Here is a 16,450-nt window from a genome sequence, read left to right on the forward strand (position 1 = left end):
CCTGGTCTTGCGGGCCTCTCTCGCCTTGCTATACTACTAAGGGCAAAAAATTAAAAAGGGCCGGAAACAATAAATATTATTAGACAAGTAACGGGGGAAAAAAGGGACAGTGGTGGCAACGGAGAATATGATGAATGTCGCTAACTGAGATGGCTCTTATGAATGAATGGTACCTCGTGCATTCATCTTGATCTTGCATCCATGGCATGGAGGCAAGAAATCATAGTTATGGATTCAAATAGGTATGATCAGCCACGCAAGAGAAAACCCACACTTGACCTCTTGAGGAAGAGAGCTAATGCCTTATAGCGAAGGAGTATTGCCGGCAGCCCGATCTGACCATGGCCATGGATGTTCAATTGACAGTGACAGTGACAGCTTCTAGCGACTTTTGGCTCTGTTGCCGAGCTACAAATACCGCGCGCGGGTAGATCCTTGTACTGCATGTAACTCATTGCAGTATGTAATGTACCTACTAACCTAGGTGTTTTTCAACGACTCTAACGAATTGTTCTTCCTCGGTCCTGTCTTTAGATCGACACTTTGCCAGCCAATCCTCTGAGATCCGCCGGCTTTGGCACGGAGATACGATGCAGAGCCTGTCACTGCCCAAAAAGTGGCTGTTTGACGCCAAGACCCGTCTCAATTTTGCTCTGGCGAGTGACATAGACTATCGTGACTATTGGCTGGACTTTACTCAAATCTGTCATTATTATTTAATGTGGATATTTGAGTTATATTGGCTGAAATATTCCGCCATGAGGAGTATGGCAATAAGACAGACCATCACCATCAGCAGCCCAATAGTCACAGGCTAACACATCTTTTCTCTGATGCCATCGACAGAACTCGTTAGACCTCAACCCTTCTGTGCCGATCATCCGCTTTGCCGACCTGCTATGCCCAATACTGCAAGTACACGTTTCATTCTGTAATGAAACATGGGCACCCGCGCGTCTGGCGACGTTATCAGCGTTACTTTGTTGAGCGGGACCTGTGGAAAGGAGATGCCGACCGGTATAGGTACTTGTACAGGAGGTCTGTACTGTATTACCTTCATTTCCCAGGGAACGCCTTGGGAGTAAGCAGAAGTTTGTTTCATCCCACTTCCCGTGATACGCAATGCCTGGGTAACTTGGCTGAGGTAGGTAGCCTGTTAGGCCAGTGTCAATGAACAATTTAGAGACGCAAATAAGCTTCCTTTTTGTAAATAAACAACGACATGCTGCGCTTTCAAGCTCCGCAAGATCGACCCCGACGCTGGATGTTTCGGATCCGAATCGGATCCGGGGCTGATTTCGAAGCTGGAGCAGTCAGTTACTTGATGACGATTGGCTCAGTGAACGGAATCATTCACTTACGCGAACGAATATACGCATATATGAAAGTTGAACGAAAAACTCAATTACTATTCCATTTGGATATCAAATTATATCTTTCTTGAACTTGAATTCTTGAATTAATTACTTAAGTTACTCAACCAACTCGGCTTCCCTCCAAGTTGTCCGCCGCGCTCTTGCTTCGAGGATCAGACTCGTTGCCGTAGTGGTTCGCGTCTCCTCCCAGAGCCTCGATCTCCTTCTTGCTGTTCTCCTTGCTGGCCTGGCTGGTGTCTATCGATCACTGTTAGTAACTGGAGGCGACGCTCGTTTAAAGAGGGCTCATACTGGGGTTGGAAAGGTTCGCCTTGTGGCCCTGGATCTTGTGGGAGATCTCTTCGCCGCCCTCGCGAAGCTCCTGCATGTCATTCGAGATGACGGATCGGTCTCCAGCGGAATTCATTTTGGTGATATTGATATTGATTGATTGATAGATCTTGTAATAGTCTTGGTCGTTTGCTACATGCCCTGTATTGACTTGTCCTCTCTATATACCTACTTTCCTCTCCCACACACCTACTTGTTTCTCGGCATGACATGCCATGACGTTACAGCATGAATATTGTTAAGGCTCTTATGTCATGCTTGGACTGAATCAAGGACATCTCCATGTCCCACATGCTTGGCTCACCTTCCAGGTGTGGCGAGCGATGCATTCTGTGTGGCTGGATCTGTCCAGTTTGAGGGGCGGGATGACATAGCTTGTTCCGCCCATGAAACCGGGGTGAGGCTCGAAATTAATTGGAGCTATCACCACCAAGATCTTGGCTGAAGATGGTCGCGTTATTTTGGACTGCACCCCTGGCTGATCCGCCATCTCGATCACTTCAACGACCATCCTGTAATACAGATACAAAAAGCAACGGGTTGGTTATGCACTTTTTGAAGCCATGAAATACGTTCAGGACGCCACTTTCGACTATTACACTGGCAGTCGTTGCACAAATTCCGGAGACAAAGAATGTCGTAATCTTCCAGCTTGTGACATGCAGTTTTGTCACACGCAAACAAACGGGTTTGGTTTCCTGTGACAGGTTGCAGAGCCATTGCCGTTTGCAAACCCCAGGTTCTGCTTGGCATATTGAAGATACAGTATATTCGGTGATTGAATAATTGGATTAGAACAGGCTAGTATTAAGCTGATATGCCTTATCCACTTGTTCTAGATACAAACACAAATTATACCCTGCCCCGTCTCCCTCCAGCTGCGAATACCAATATATATGAAGAGCTTGCTCTGAGTAATCGCCTAAGGGAATGTATGGCACTATTAGTTAGGAGCCCGCAGTTCTTGTAGCTGATAGAATGATCCTACGGAGGAGCTGACTTTAAACCAACGCTATATGTTGAAGCCCTGAAAATATATTTTATGCCCAATTCTCGGTTCAACTCATTTACGGTCTGGCGAGGCTCAACTCTGTCTCTGGAACAATGCTCGAGTGACGATTGATGCGATGTTCTGCACCTGTGCTCATTTCCTGCGGGAGTGTCGTACTGCCAACCATTTCTGAAGCGACACCCATCTGTTGTTGGTTGGTTGTGACTGTGATTGTACTGTTGCTGGTACGGAGGAAGAAATTTGGGACTGTGTGCGTGTTGGGAACAGTGCTCCGGAAAGTATGTGGAGGATTGCGGTCGTTCAGAATGAGAAATATTCGGAAAATACTTTTGGAACTGTTCAATAGAGGATATACCGCTATTGTGTGGATTCATAACCGTGGGAGATGAAGTGAATGACTCTGCGTTTTGTTAGTGTTAATCTCCTTCTGGACGAGTCTACTTACGCTGATAGCCACTCATGGGAGATTGGGCGACGAATGTGCTCGGATGGATAGGGCCACTTGGAGGCGGAAACGGATTCGCTGAAAGTGTCGGTGCAGCTGGAGGCACACTGTAACCTGGGTCGTGTTCTCGTTGATGCTTGTTCTTCTGTCGGGGCTTCCACCAGAAAAGCCAGGCCACGAGAACGAGGACAATCAGACCTCCGACTAACGCACCCACAGCGATGCCGGCAGTAGCTCCAGCTCCCAAGCCATCCCCCTCATTTACATCAACTACAGAGGTGCTCGAGGCTGTGGTAGAGGCTGTCTCGGACACACTCGAGGTAGCAGAGCTTTGACTTTGGCTAGGGTGAAGAAAGTTGAGTCTGTTATTCTCAATTTCAGATAGCTTAGCTGGCACAAGCTTTGCCCTTGGACACTCTGAGCTACAAGCGTTCTGGCTGCAGCATCCCAGGAATGGCGGTTCGGTATGGGCACACGAGTGCCAGTTGTCGGCACCTTGAGAGTTGTCACATTCTTGCTGGGGAAGCTGAGAGTATTTATCAGAGGCGAAGGATGTTGCACGTAAATCACCACCAGGACAGGTTCCGTTATTCCTGCCACATGGATCATTGACACAACAACCTATAAACTGCGTATCGTCATCTTCAGATGTAGAAACTGCCTCCGTAAGGGCACGAGAGACCCCAATGCGTACGAGCCTCAGACATGGAGTTTTGAAATAGAGTATTCAACCTCGAAAAGGATGCTGATGAAGTGCAACGTTTGTTATGGTAGCGTCTCAAGACGAGTTCTGGAAGCCTCTGAAGAAGGTGAAGCAGGATGACTGAGGGCAAAGGTAAGAGTAAGGGATCAGTAAAGCGCCCGACTTTCAGCTAACATTGGACTCTCGTTTGTTGCCGTCGAGTGACAGCATCAGCTCACGTAAGTAGCCTCTTTCTACTTTCAACGCACAGCCCGCACGGGAATGCACCCGAGAGATTGTGGGCAGCATGGGTATAATTGGAGGAAGTCCGGACGACATCTATGCCTATCCCTCCAGCTGGGACAGGCCAGCTCAGCATACCGCTGCGAACCCCAAGTATCAGACCACATTCGTGCCTCAAAGCAAGCTGTCAAGACTTGTGGTGACTTTGACAGCGGCAAGCTCTAGAGCTTGTCTGACCAAGGGCTTGATGCTGTGCAACAGTACTAGGCTGTGATGAGAATTCATTGCAGTTATTACCAGAGGCAATGCTGGCTTAAGTTAACTATATGTGATATTCACTTCCAGTGCCAAATATAGGACCTTCTTGAGCCGTCGGTGCCGCATTTGGAGACAAGGATGTTCAGCTCAGTCACCAACCCTTGCGCAACTTGTGTCACTAGGTCATCACACACACGCCGAACATTGTAGGCGATGAGAAAAAGCACGGTGAAGCGTATTCCTTTGCTTAATTTGGCTCCTGAAAAGAATGGGAAAGACTTAGCCAGGATACTGGATCCATTGTATCAGGGCTAAGACGTAAATAACTGCGCTATGGTCTTAGTAAAACTATGAATAGCATCCTATGATACCACCATAAGCTTAGATATGGAGGCTCAACGATGCTTGGCGACGGCTAACACTTTCATCTCTTCTGTTGTCAATGAGCATGGCACTTGCGTGTGGCTTTTTGGCATTGGTTTTGTTGACATTTATCCCGAGCCTTTTATGAAAGCGTGGTTCCAGCTTTGCTTGCTGCTATAGCCCTTGGCCATTGAAGCAGTAATTCCATAGCTCCCATCCGTGATACACCATCAGCCGTGCATTGCTCCTCCTAGTCGCAATGAAGATGATCGGGAACATTCCATCTCCAAGACCAAACAAGGACATTGAAGCAATATCCTTCGTGTTTGTCGTATCTCCAGCTTCAAATGCACGAGTTCCATAGTGTGCAAGGTGATCACCAAAAATAGACCCCTCTTTGTTGTCACCTCCACTGCATTTCACGTCACAGCCTTGTTTGTCTAACTTAATGACTTGGTTAAATGATGCCAAGGTACTGGTGTCCAAATAGACAGCACAGATCACAATTTGCACCACATTCAAGAGGCGCTTTTGCGAAATTAAACCGCAAACCAACAACAGAGTTTTCCCTGCATATGCGACGCCCGAGGCTGCCAGAATATGACACCTCGAATTACATGCCGCAAGACGAAAGGACACAGACTTATTGATTAGAAAAACCGGCAGGCTTTGATTATGCTTGATTCAGTTCCATTGCCTTTTTACTGGACAATGATGCAGACGAGAATGGGTGTCCGCAGGCAATCTCAGCATCCCAGAAGCAATGTTTATCGCGGCGGCAGCCAGTGAAGCTACCACCCGTCAAGGATGCTTGAGAAAGGTGTTCCCAAAAGGAACGCTAGATGCTAGTGTCGGGTGATCAAAGTTGATTTCTCCGCTCTTGGACAGGAATTGTATCTTCGTTACTGTCAAAAGGGCCGATGGTATTTCGTCAGATGTTACTTCGTGCAACGAAAGTTGGCGTGTGCAAGCAAAGCATTGGACCAACCACCCTTTCATCGCCATTCGCATCATTTGCTTCATGACTGTTGAACTCTTCGAATTGCCCATCAGTCTGGTCATGATGGACTGAAAAACACTGCGCCAAGAACCATTCTGAACAAAGGAATGCACCGAACGGCCCAGCACAAGACCCTTTTTTCCAGGCCCTTCAGCATTTAGGAGCCGGGGGGTGACAGTGAATGTCTGTGAACTGAGCTCATGCGTTGGCTCAAACTCCGGGTTGATTGGCAAATACCTGCGGCAGCTGCTCACCCTGAACCCTTTGTCCAAGTTGCGCCACAAAGGACCACGCAGCGCGGGAGATGCTCTGGCTGATATCACCTGGCATTATGATCTTTAAGCGACTCTGACCCAGCACGAACCCAGCGCAGGAGATCTGAGTAACATGTACGCCGGGATGGAAAAGATCCAGCGCAAGATGGTGATGTAGATAGAGCCCCAAGGCTTCCGTAAAGGGGGATGCTTCGGAAGGACCCTTTGTACGCCAAGCCCAGCCGTCGTCTGTGTTACCTCCAGCAAGCCTGCGTCGTTCACGGGCGTCTCCTTGCCAAGAAGCATCAACTGGGATATGGCTCTTCTCACCAGCACGCACAAAGCGGCGAAGGTCTTGTGCAGATATGGTGATATCAACAGATCGAAGCCCTGGGTTAGGCTTGGTTTCTTCTTGAGTTTGGGGTTTGTCGATAGCCGTTGGGTCCTCGCTGATCTGAAGCGAGACGTTGAATGCAAGTGTTATGGTGAAGTCAATACCTCGGTCGTTGAGACCTTCGTTTACGACCCAGCTTTCCCATACTCCGAGAATAGTCTTAGTCCCCATTGTTATCCGACTGACGCGACAGTCGAAAGAAGCAGCAAGCCAATTTGCCACGACGGTCTTGAGTTGCTGGGGCATGCGCATTAACAATAATGGCAGATGTAGAAACCTGCTTTGATCATCAATTTGCCGCGACTGTGAGGAATCTGATAGCCCAGGTAGAAGAATCGCAGCATAAGCAGCATTCTCATGCTCTATGCTTATCCAGAGCCCTTGTTTCTGGTCGTCTGGAAGGTCGCTCTGGTCGCCGCGTGGAGCTTCGAGGTCGAAATCAGGCGCGTCTTCACCCAAAAAGGTACTGGCACGAAACCATTCGATTCGGACACCCTTGAGAGTACCAACTTGACCAAAAGATGTATCTGCTGCCTCCAAACTGAGTTGAATGCCACGAACTACATCGCCGACAAGGGTATCACGAAGGCGACTGGCGATGACCTGGAGCCGTTGGCCTGTGAGACGCGATTTCCCAATGTGCATGGGGGAAACACGATGAGTTGAGAAAGTCGTGTTGAAGAAGGGCGGAACCGCTTCATCGTTGGTGGTTTCAGAGGTGGTATTGAGCGACTGCGCTGGGGATTGCTGAACCTCTGCAGACGCAACGCCTTGAGCACTCAGGCGCGCCATCTTTGCAACCAGGGCAGTATTTTCTCAGTGCTTGATGCCTTTGTGATTCTAGTGTCTGAACTGATTGTTGGCTTGCTGATATTGTTCTGGTTTGAATCTTGAATGTGGGGTCTTGAAAGTGTGTCAGACGCGTCTTTGGGAGCGCTTTTGTTGAAAGAAATTGACAAAGAATGAGGAGAATCGAACCATGAGATTCCTTACGCACCTGAGGTAGTTCTTCAAGCCATAACCCCACAATATCACAACATTTACCTCATGGCAGAGAAATCTTTCTAAGATCGGGAGGCACCTCGAGATGAAAGTTGGTGCGCACCAGGCTGGATCGAAAGAACCATCGCGTAAATATGATGACTAAGCTTGAAGAGGAATGATCACATCTTCTTTCCTTGCAACTCAACTCACCGTTTCCCTTTCATCTCCCGCCATTATTGGAGAGTAAATTAGCTACCTATTAACGGAGGCAGACTCGACTTTCCATGAATGCTTTCTGATCGCCCTTATAGATGAGATATTCATCATTTCTCACCCTTAAGGTGCGGTCCTGGGGGTTACGCCTCACTGAGACATGGCGCTGAGTGTGCACCGACTCTACCTGCTTCAGAACAAGGTCTCTCCCACTTCAACGTGGACGGCCGTCCCGAATAGTGGCCGCATTGTTCAGTAGCCATGGATGCTAAACAAAGACAACATGTCGTCAATAAGCGCCTCTAATACCAACTTTGGGTCATTGAGGTGCCTCGACTTGTGCTCTCGTCCCTTGATAGTTCAATAAGTTTGTTCGATCGACCAACACTGGACCAGCCACTCGGACTCTAAACAAAGGAGATGACAGATGTCAGTGATCCTCATGGTATCTGAGTTTCGAAACTCCAATTGCCCGTGCATCTAATGTGGCCTATGGAGAGGATTGAGAAGACAAAGGAGTGCCCTCAAGAAACTTGGGAGTGCCATTGTGAGGGTCTGGCAGATGTATCTGGACATAACTATGGCCTTAAATCAGTGAGTAGAATGGACACTAACACACAGTACTGAATGATCGTGAGCTGCCCAAAGAGTGACCAGGTGGTTGTTTTTTCTTTGTTCCTCAAGATCTATTGTGGGCTTAAGCTTCCGATCACACTCTTCAGATGTTCATATCAACAAGGCAGCCTATAAGTCTGACAAAGGTCTTCAGGAGAGATACTGCGACTGCTCGAGACTATCGACATTGTTCTTTGGGAACTCTTCCTAAGCGTTTTCATCTGCGAAAGGTCTGAAGTTAATATCGGAAAACCTTTCTCTACCCATTATCTTTACAAACGAGTCAATCCCCTTCCTGAGATAGCATTTGAACCATGAAACAGCTCTCAACAAGGGAGCTTGCATATCATAATGACCGACGAGTGCCAGGAACCCACTGAATACGAATACTCGAACTACCATGTCAAGTGGCTCGGGAAAAACTACAAGCTAGGCGATCCAACGCATGGAACGGTCCTGGATGCGGATCTCGAAGACCTTGCTAGGGAGGAGCATCTTCGTGCGAAGGAAACGATACACGGCCAATCTATGAGAAGTGCCCGGGCCCTCTGTGCATTTCATGGTTATGGAAGAAACTCTGTGTGGCCACCAGTTGACCCTGGAAGGCCCACCGGAGAGCTTTTGGAAGAATTGAGGCATGTCAACCAGTTTGTTCAATCGGAATGGTCAAGATTGAATGAAATCGTAGTCGGCAAAGAGCGAGAGATCCAGGAGATCATCATAAACCTCACTGATGGAAAAGTCAGAGACCGGAATGGGAAGAATCTATGCATTCAAGACTGCCTGGAGAAAAGCTGGGAAGAGACCAGAAATGTGTTCAATGCCGAATATACCCAAAGCCGTTCAAAGTCAAGACCCGTTCACATGGAGAGTGATTTCAGCCTGGATCCTGAAGGCTATATCAACCCCAACCATTCAAGTGATCTCGACGACTTTGCCCATGAATATCTCCGCAACATCAGAGTCAACTTCCACTGGATGAACAACGGTGAACCGAAGATACTCGAGGAAAAGAGACAGTACCCACTCTATCGCAGTACGGCCAACTATCGCGACGACAGGAAGGCTATGGAAGACGCTATCATGGACGATATCGAGTTCCAAAATTTGAGGAAACCGAGTCCAGAACCTGCAGCAGACGCCTCTGAACTAGCCGGGTATAAATTGGAAGTAGAAGATGCACTGCGAAAGCAAAGAGCTCATTTCTTGGTCTCGCACATCAACAAGGAAGATCTTTCTATCCCACTCAATATGCTCATGTTCATCCACTATCGGGCTCGACTTCACCCAATTGACTTTGCTTTCCAAGATAACAATCGTATGCACCTAGGAAAGCAGTCCCATATTTTGTCAGGCGCTTGCGATCCTTCGTTTCATGTCATGTTTGTCCCAGTAAAAGACCATGAGCACGAAAATCCATACCGAAGAGCTTGGTGTGAACCTCGGATTTTTTCCAAGCACTCACCCGAGATGAATGAAGACAGGCTTGAGGACTTGCAATCCGCCGGGCGCATGTTCGGTAGCATGGAAGCATGGCTTATACTGCAGTCCCAAGCTATTACATACCTCTTCTTGGCTACTTTCTGCAGACAGATGCTAGATCTGGCAAAGCCTGAGCTGATTACAGGCCACATTAACCGACTCAGCAAAAAGGAGATACTGGAAATTGGGATTTCAGCAATACAAAGATCAATATGCTCAAAGAAAAGAAGGGAGCCGAAACAATGCAAGACATCTCATCGATTCGACAATATGAACCAAATTGCACTGGGTTCAACCCGCAAAGATATCGCACTAAGCTCAAGGACAAAAGTGCGGCGGCTGAAGAACACATCAAGAACCTTTTTGACGACCCTGTCTACCTGACCAAATACATCGCGGAACAAAATGTTCATCATTGGACTAATATTGCCGAAGACTCAACGTATCTGCCGAACGAGTACTCTCAGAGCTACCATGATCCAACTTTGCGTAACGTACTATATCGAAGTTGCATGAGGAGTGTACTGAGAAGGGCTTTTTTTGAGTTCTTCATATGGGAAGCCATTACAAATGCCTTGGAAGATTTTGAAACCTTCGAACAAGAGACACTCAAAGAACCACCCAAAATGGAAGAATTCGGGTACTTCAAAAGGACAGCTGCACCTAGACCTCATGTTTCTGAAGAATTTGGTACGTATACAGCAAAATACCTTCAAATTCAGGAGTTGATCCGGCACGCCGCGGCTTTCTTCATCTTCGCATTCCGTAAAGAAGCAATCCATGCCGCTTCTGAGCCCATGCGCAACACCTACCTTACCACTAAAAGGCCAGAGTACAGGCAGGATTGGTTGATCAGAGAATACTATGACAGCGAAGACACTATGCTTGACTTCCAAGAAAAGGCTTTGCACAGTGACCGAGGGGGAAAACATCGCATCGTGGCTGAGCTTATTGAGAACTTCATTTCGAACAAGCATTCCTCCATGTATGTCGGCATCCGGAAGACTACGGATAAAGTAAAGAGGCATATTGAAGCCCACAACCGTGACGCTGGGCCAGAAGACAAGTTCTCAAATCTGATCAGCCAAACAATCGACGGTTTGGATCTACTCGCCGATGTTGCAGAGCATCTGGAGCTTATACCTGGTATGTTCCGCAAATCTAACGAATGGACGAAGGAGTCCGAGAAAGACTTTCGCGAGATGGTTTCTAGGATGCTCCAGGAGTTTTCATCTTATGACCTCTTTGCCCTCGACAACTGTGATTTCCGAGACAAACACGTCCCTGCTAAACGGACGCATCGAATTTTCCGCTTTCTCGACGAATTGCAAGGGTTCGATGTCAAAGAACAGGAGATGAGCTATGGCAAGGCGAAGGGCGACATCAAGCGCTTTGGTGCATCTCTTCTCCGGGGGCTCATATATCCATTGAATGAAAAAGACAATGAGCTTATATATCGGCACAAAACCTGGGGCACGAGTATCAAACCACTTTATGATAGAGGGAAGGTATTCCCAGCAAATGGACGGGCACTGGAGCGTCTGACGAAATGCATGGGAATCACCAGGGAGCAATTCACCTTTGCCGAAACTGAGCATCCTCTCGATCTTGATGCCCAAGGATCCAACCGCATACAGAAGACCTCTGAGGAGGATAGAAAGATCAGAACGGAAATATGGCTAGCCTTCAGGGAAGTGATGACGAAACATCGGCAAGAGCAGAAGAAGAAGCTGGGATATCAGAAGAAGCGCAATAAAGATAAGGTACGGCCGCTGAAGTCGTATGAACCATACAGGGTCAGCAAGGACAATAAGGGAATGGCGCCTTTACGAACGACGGGGAATCAATTGCGAGAAGAGATGAAGGCGGGTGAAGATGTAGAAATGGGGGACGTGGGCTTTGGTGTTTCACCCATGAATGATCAAACTCAGCCCTCGAATGCACCACAGGATATATTCAATGCTCGGCCGCCCCGTGTGCGTCCTCCGAGCACATACAGGCCTCCACCCCCAAAGCCGGCACACCGTACAGAACCTGTTCTGGATCCTAAGCTGGCACCAGACGGACTGCCCAAGAGGGAAATCAACAAGCATGCATGGGAGACATTGAAATCACTCACGTTGCGGAAGATAATATACACCAACGCTCAGGGCAAAAGGGTTACAGAAGAACTCCCAGCGGGGAGTTTGAACGATGTTGATAGTACATTTCGCGGCGAGCTCGGGTTTCGTCTGGAATTTGGCAAGGGTCGGCACCGTAAGTTCATTTGGACTGAGGATTGTGTATGGCCAGAATCGTGTCGGTTGAAGAATTTCAACTTCAACCCTGACAAAAACGCGACAAGAGGCTCGGACTTGATACAGGAAACAATGAAAAATTGGAGCTTATGTTTGGAGGATGCTGGAATTACTTGGAGCCTTGTAAAGCAGTGGTGTATACAGAAGAAGGGGGACAAGGAGACATAGTTAGGATTTTGGGTTCCAAGAAGCTGTTAGAAAGCTACCCACCTGTTTTTCTTTTTGTCCGTGTATCTCTTTATTAACTTATTTTTGTTTACCTGTTGTTGTGTTTCGTTCTCAGTCGCAAAATATAATCGAAATCACAACCACGAGTTCATGTTGTTCTCAAACAAGTGCACAAGATACGTCTAGTTGCCAACAACAGGTGTGCAGTGCAATCAGTAGGTACTTATAATGGCTAAGAATTCTTTCTGGCTTAGAACTTGGATTGTTTACACTGAGGGGAGACCCATCATGAGTCGTCCCTCAAAGATCCACGAAGTGCTCAATAGGGCCCCCAGCCTTTTATCATGATTATATCATATCTTGATAATTTGTGAGCCAGAAGATCCCCTCGATTATCTGACATGGACTAATGGGAATTCACTGGTTTCAAACACTTATCAACCTATGAAGGGCATCCAGCATGAATACATACAAGATTCTCTCCTTTCATCATGGTCTCTCAGTTTTCCAACATGGTTGCTACCCCTCATGACAACTTTGACATGGGGTCTTCACCATAAAATACCAACTAACGTTAGCATTAGATTACACTAAGCACGTCTTCTCCATATTCTCCCCTGAAGCCCCAGGAGTTGGGTAGGTACAGCCGGGCCAATGATACACGAGAATCGTCTGTTAGTAGGTAGTAGCAATATAGCACTGACTCGGGGTAACTAGGCCGAAAGCTTGCACGCCACGAGTTGCAAAAGGCAAAAGGCGAAGAAAAAAAAAAGGTCGCTGATATCATTCTCAGGTGAATCCACATCGCAACAACAGCACCTAGCGCTAACAAATGCGGGCTTTTAGCCCCTTCAATGGGGCAATGACGCCTTTTGACGTGGGGCAGTAATGGAAATTGCCCCGCGGCGTCTCTCCTTAGGTTGGTTTGCTTTGGTGACAGGCCCGGCAGTTTGCGGTTGGTGTTTCTGTAGAAGCTTCTCGATCCATGCTTTGACTAGCGAATCAGCCTCTGTGAAAGCTCTTCGGAGCTGCCCATTCGGGCATCATGAGTGCTCTTTTAGTGCAACAAGTCATACCTGTTACAGCTATCCAAGATGTGAGGAGTGTGGTGGGGGAGGGAGCCGTCACCACCAGGGTTCTCGATGGCATTGGAGAACGATCAAGATGTAAATGTGGATATCTATGGCGATAGCAAGTACTGTCCTGTCCTGTACTGGGTCCTCGTCTGGTGTCATACCGCGTCCACGTTCACTAACATTACCTGCCTTACTCTTGCGTTTCTGGCGGTTGTTGCAGCTACGCAATTCATGTTATAAACCCCTCCACCTCTCCTCTCCCACGTTCACCTTTCCCTCATTTCTCTCTTCCCATTCTCCCACTGACACAATCCTCTCACATAACACTCTCACCCAAACAAACAACCGCAACCATGTCTTTCGGTCGAACTGTCACCCTCAACTCGGGCCACAAGATGCCCCAGATCGGCTACGGCACCTGGCAGGCTGCCCCAGGTGAGGTCGGCAACGGTGTCTACGAGGCCCTCAAGGCTGGCTACCGCCACCTCGATCTTGCCAAGATCTACCAGAACCAGCGTGAGGTCGGCGAGGGCATCAAGAAGGCTCTCAATGATGTCCCCGGCCTCAAGCGTGAGGACATCTTCATCACCGGCAAGCTCTGGAACAACAAGCACCGCCCTGAGGAGGTTGCCGGTGCTCTCGATGACTCCCTCGAGGAGCTCGGTCTTGACTACCTTGATGTGAGTCCAGGCTTCATTTACTCGTTTCCGCGCACAGCTAACCACTCCAACAGCTCTGGCTGATTCACTGGCCCGTTGCCTTCAAGAACGGCCCCGAACTCTTCCCCCTAAAGGCCGATGATAAGAACAAGACGGAGCTTGACCAGGGCGTCACCCTGTCCCAGACTTGGGAAGCCGTTACCAAGCTGCCCAAGGAGAAGGTCCGCTCAATTGGTGTCTCCAACTTCTCCATTGAGATGGTAAGTTTCCGCTATGCCTCGCCCCAACCCATGGACAAACAACTGACCCCCACTAGCTTGAGACCATCATCAAAGACACTGGTGTCACCCCCGCCATCAACCAAGTCGAGCGCCACCCTCGTCTTCCCCAGCCCGAGCTTGTCAAGTACCTGAAGGAGAAGGGTATCTACCTGACCGCCTACTCTGCCTTCGGCAACAACTCATGGGGCGAGCCTCTTCTCATCAACACCCCCGAGGTCAAGGCTATCGCTGAGCGCCTCAGCAAGTCCAAGGGCAAGGAGGTCACACCCGCCCAGGTTATCCTCGCCTGGTCCACCCTCGACAACCACATCGTCATCCCCAAATCCGTTACTCCCGCTCGTATTCGCAGCAACTTCGAGGAGGTGGAGCTTGACGATGAGGCTATCAAGGAGCTTGAGAAGTTCGGCGATAAGCCCCAGCGTTTCAACATCCCCAAGACCTGTAAGTCTCGATCCATAATCCCAAATACCTGAATTTCGATTAACATTTTCCAGACTCTCCTGATTGGGACATTGATGTATTCGGTGACGAGAAGGAGAAGACCGCTACCCACAAGGTGGTTCTTAAGCTGTAGAGGCTTTCATGATACCAAGTTATGATGCATGACGACATAGAATTTATCAGTTGAAAGGTTGAGCGGATGAAATCTTGACCGTAGAGAAGAAATACAAAAATTAATGATCATCATATCATCTCTCCATCATATAATACAGTGCTTACACCCTGACAACTGCCGAGCGAATCATCGCGTTTCGTTTTGTTTTGGCATCAACTGCCGATATGTCTCGGGATCGACCATCCACGTGTCTGAGCAATTCAAAGGGTTTGTAAATACAACAATCTAGAATGAATAGTATGTCCCCAACAAATAATACCGCAATCGGTGAACTGTTCTGAAATCGCCATTTTCATACCAAATAATGCTGTGATAGCGTCTTCTCCATCTCCAATACGTAGCCAAAATATTCCAAACCATATATGCACCTTGTCCCAAGTAAATTGTATACATCGTAGTGTTCTCCGTGTCTTGCGCCATCGTTTAGTAGATATTGTCTGCTGTATGTATTGCCGGTATCTAGGCGCCGACACTGAAGCCGAATGAGCCGTCAAAGACGTCGAGTTTCTTGACGTCGGTGCCTCCTCGGAGGGCTAGCAGAACGTCCATGGCAGGGACTTTGTTGGCAGGATAAAACAGAAGGAGATTGTCCATATCTTCGTCTGTGAGGCCGCACATCTCGTCCCACTTGTAGGTATCGCTAACTTTGGACATCCTATTATCGGGATTGTCAGTATAGTCTACGTGAAGGGCCTCATGAAACTGACCAAAGCATTCGTTTGGGTCCGTCCTCAGGCTTGGGGGCCATTTTTCTTAATCTGAGTCGTAGTTCACCGATAGTCTCGATGGCATTACCAGCATTCTTGGGTAGTTGCTTGGCGATGAACTGCCGAATGGCCGCCGCCAACCTGGGTCCTTTGCCGTTGGTGCTGACCATAATCTGGAGGGGACCATCGCGATGGATACTGCCGAAATAGAAATCGCATTCGGGTGGTACGTCGGCGATGTTGGCGGGAATCCTTCGCTCCTTGCAAAGCTTCCAAATGACGGTCGAGGCGGCCGGGTCGTCGATAGCGACCAGAACCATGCTGGCTCCGTCTAAATCTTCGGGCTCGAATACTCGGTCGACGTGAGCGACTTGGCCTTCGCTGACTCGGTAGGCGACTTCATCATTGAGGCCGGACTTGGGGCACACGACAGTGACGTTAGCATCGGCGTTGAGGCAATTTAAGATTCTACCTGCAGCGACCTAAGGAGAATTGTCAGGTAAGATGAATCATTGATTACACGGTTGTTTGTGGTTGATGGGCGCTTCAAACATCAAAGTCCGAGGCTCGGCGCATGTGATGATGATTCAGACGTACCTCACCACCGCCGACAACAAGCACCTTCTTGTGCTTGATTTGCCAGGCTAAGATCAAACTGCCTCCAGGCTGTACAGGAGGATAAGTCTTTGCCATTGCGACTGGAGCAGAAGAGGGGGAAGCAGAAGCAGAAGCAGAAGAAGATTCGGAGGAGGGAGTAGAAGAGGCGGGAGGAGATGCCGGAGATGCCAGCGCCGGCTGGGCTGATACTGGCTTCTGAATGGGGGTCATTTTTCCCCGTCAACTAAAGTCAGGGACGGTAAGTAAAGGTGACAGAGGTTGATTCTTATCGAAGCTGCAGGGGTTATGATAAGACACGGCGGCCCATGGCGGCAAGAAAACTTCAGAACCCAAGCTAGGGGATCAAAAATAACTGGTCTATAACTCGGCACGGACTG

At 48.4% G+C, this 16,450-nt stretch overlaps 6 protein-coding genes; 2 read left to right on the forward strand and 4 right to left on the reverse strand.

Annotated features, from left to right (window-relative positions):
- Positions 1–1,476: 1,476 nt before the first annotated feature.
- On the reverse strand, positions 1,477–1,782 carry FFUJ_09678 (probable conidiation protein con-6; the record flags this gene model as incomplete). XM_023568392.1 has 2 exons in its annotated part: positions 1,477–1,613; positions 1,668–1,782. The coding sequence occupies 2 exons, from the start codon at positions 1,780–1,782 to the stop codon at positions 1,477–1,479; spliced, it is 252 nt and encodes an 83-aa protein (XP_023435598.1).
- A 991-nt stretch (positions 1,783–2,773) lies between these two features.
- Positions 2,774–3,870, reverse strand: FFUJ_09677 (uncharacterized protein; the record flags this gene model as incomplete). XM_023568393.1 has 3 exons in its annotated part: positions 2,774–3,075; positions 3,164–3,784; positions 3,858–3,870. 3 exons carry the CDS (start codon positions 3,868–3,870, stop codon positions 2,774–2,776), a joined length of 936 nt encoding a protein of 311 aa, XP_023436225.1.
- Positions 3,871–5,919: 2,049 nt separating this feature from the next.
- Positions 5,920–7,149, reverse strand: FFUJ_09676 (uncharacterized protein; the record flags this gene model as incomplete). The annotated part of the gene is made up of 1 exon (XM_023568394.1): positions 5,920–7,149. One exon carries the CDS (start codon positions 7,147–7,149, stop codon positions 5,920–5,922), a length of 1,230 nt encoding a protein of 409 aa, XP_023435599.1.
- A 1,371-nt stretch (positions 7,150–8,520) lies between these two features.
- On the forward strand, positions 8,521–12,116 carry FFUJ_09675 (uncharacterized protein; the record flags this gene model as incomplete). XM_023568395.1 has 2 exons in its annotated part: positions 8,521–9,688; positions 9,823–12,116. The coding sequence occupies 2 exons, from the start codon at positions 8,521–8,523 to the stop codon at positions 12,114–12,116; spliced, it is 3,462 nt and encodes a 1,153-aa protein (XP_023435600.1).
- A 1,429-nt stretch (positions 12,117–13,545) lies between these two features.
- On the forward strand, positions 13,546–14,706 carry FFUJ_09674 (related to members of the aldo/keto reductase family; the record flags this gene model as incomplete). XM_023568397.1 has 4 exons in its annotated part: positions 13,546–13,872; positions 13,926–14,111; positions 14,168–14,573; positions 14,627–14,706. The coding sequence occupies 4 exons, from the start codon at positions 13,546–13,548 to the stop codon at positions 14,704–14,706; spliced, it is 999 nt and encodes a 332-aa protein (XP_023435601.1).
- Positions 14,707–15,207: 501 nt separating this feature from the next.
- On the reverse strand, positions 15,208–16,283 carry FFUJ_09673 (related to siroheme synthase; the record flags this gene model as incomplete). XM_023568398.1 has 3 exons in its annotated part: positions 15,208–15,392; positions 15,523–15,937; positions 16,053–16,283. The coding sequence occupies 3 exons, from the start codon at positions 16,281–16,283 to the stop codon at positions 15,208–15,210; spliced, it is 831 nt and encodes a 276-aa protein (XP_023435602.1).
- Positions 16,284–16,450: the final 167 nt, after the last annotated feature.

The sequence above is a fragment of the Fusarium fujikuroi genome, chromosome FFUJ_chr09 (assembly GCF_900079805.1).
Source record: "Fusarium fujikuroi IMI 58289 draft genome, chromosome FFUJ_chr09".
NCBI classification, from domain to species: domain Eukaryota; kingdom Fungi; phylum Ascomycota; class Sordariomycetes; order Hypocreales; family Nectriaceae; genus Fusarium; species Fusarium fujikuroi.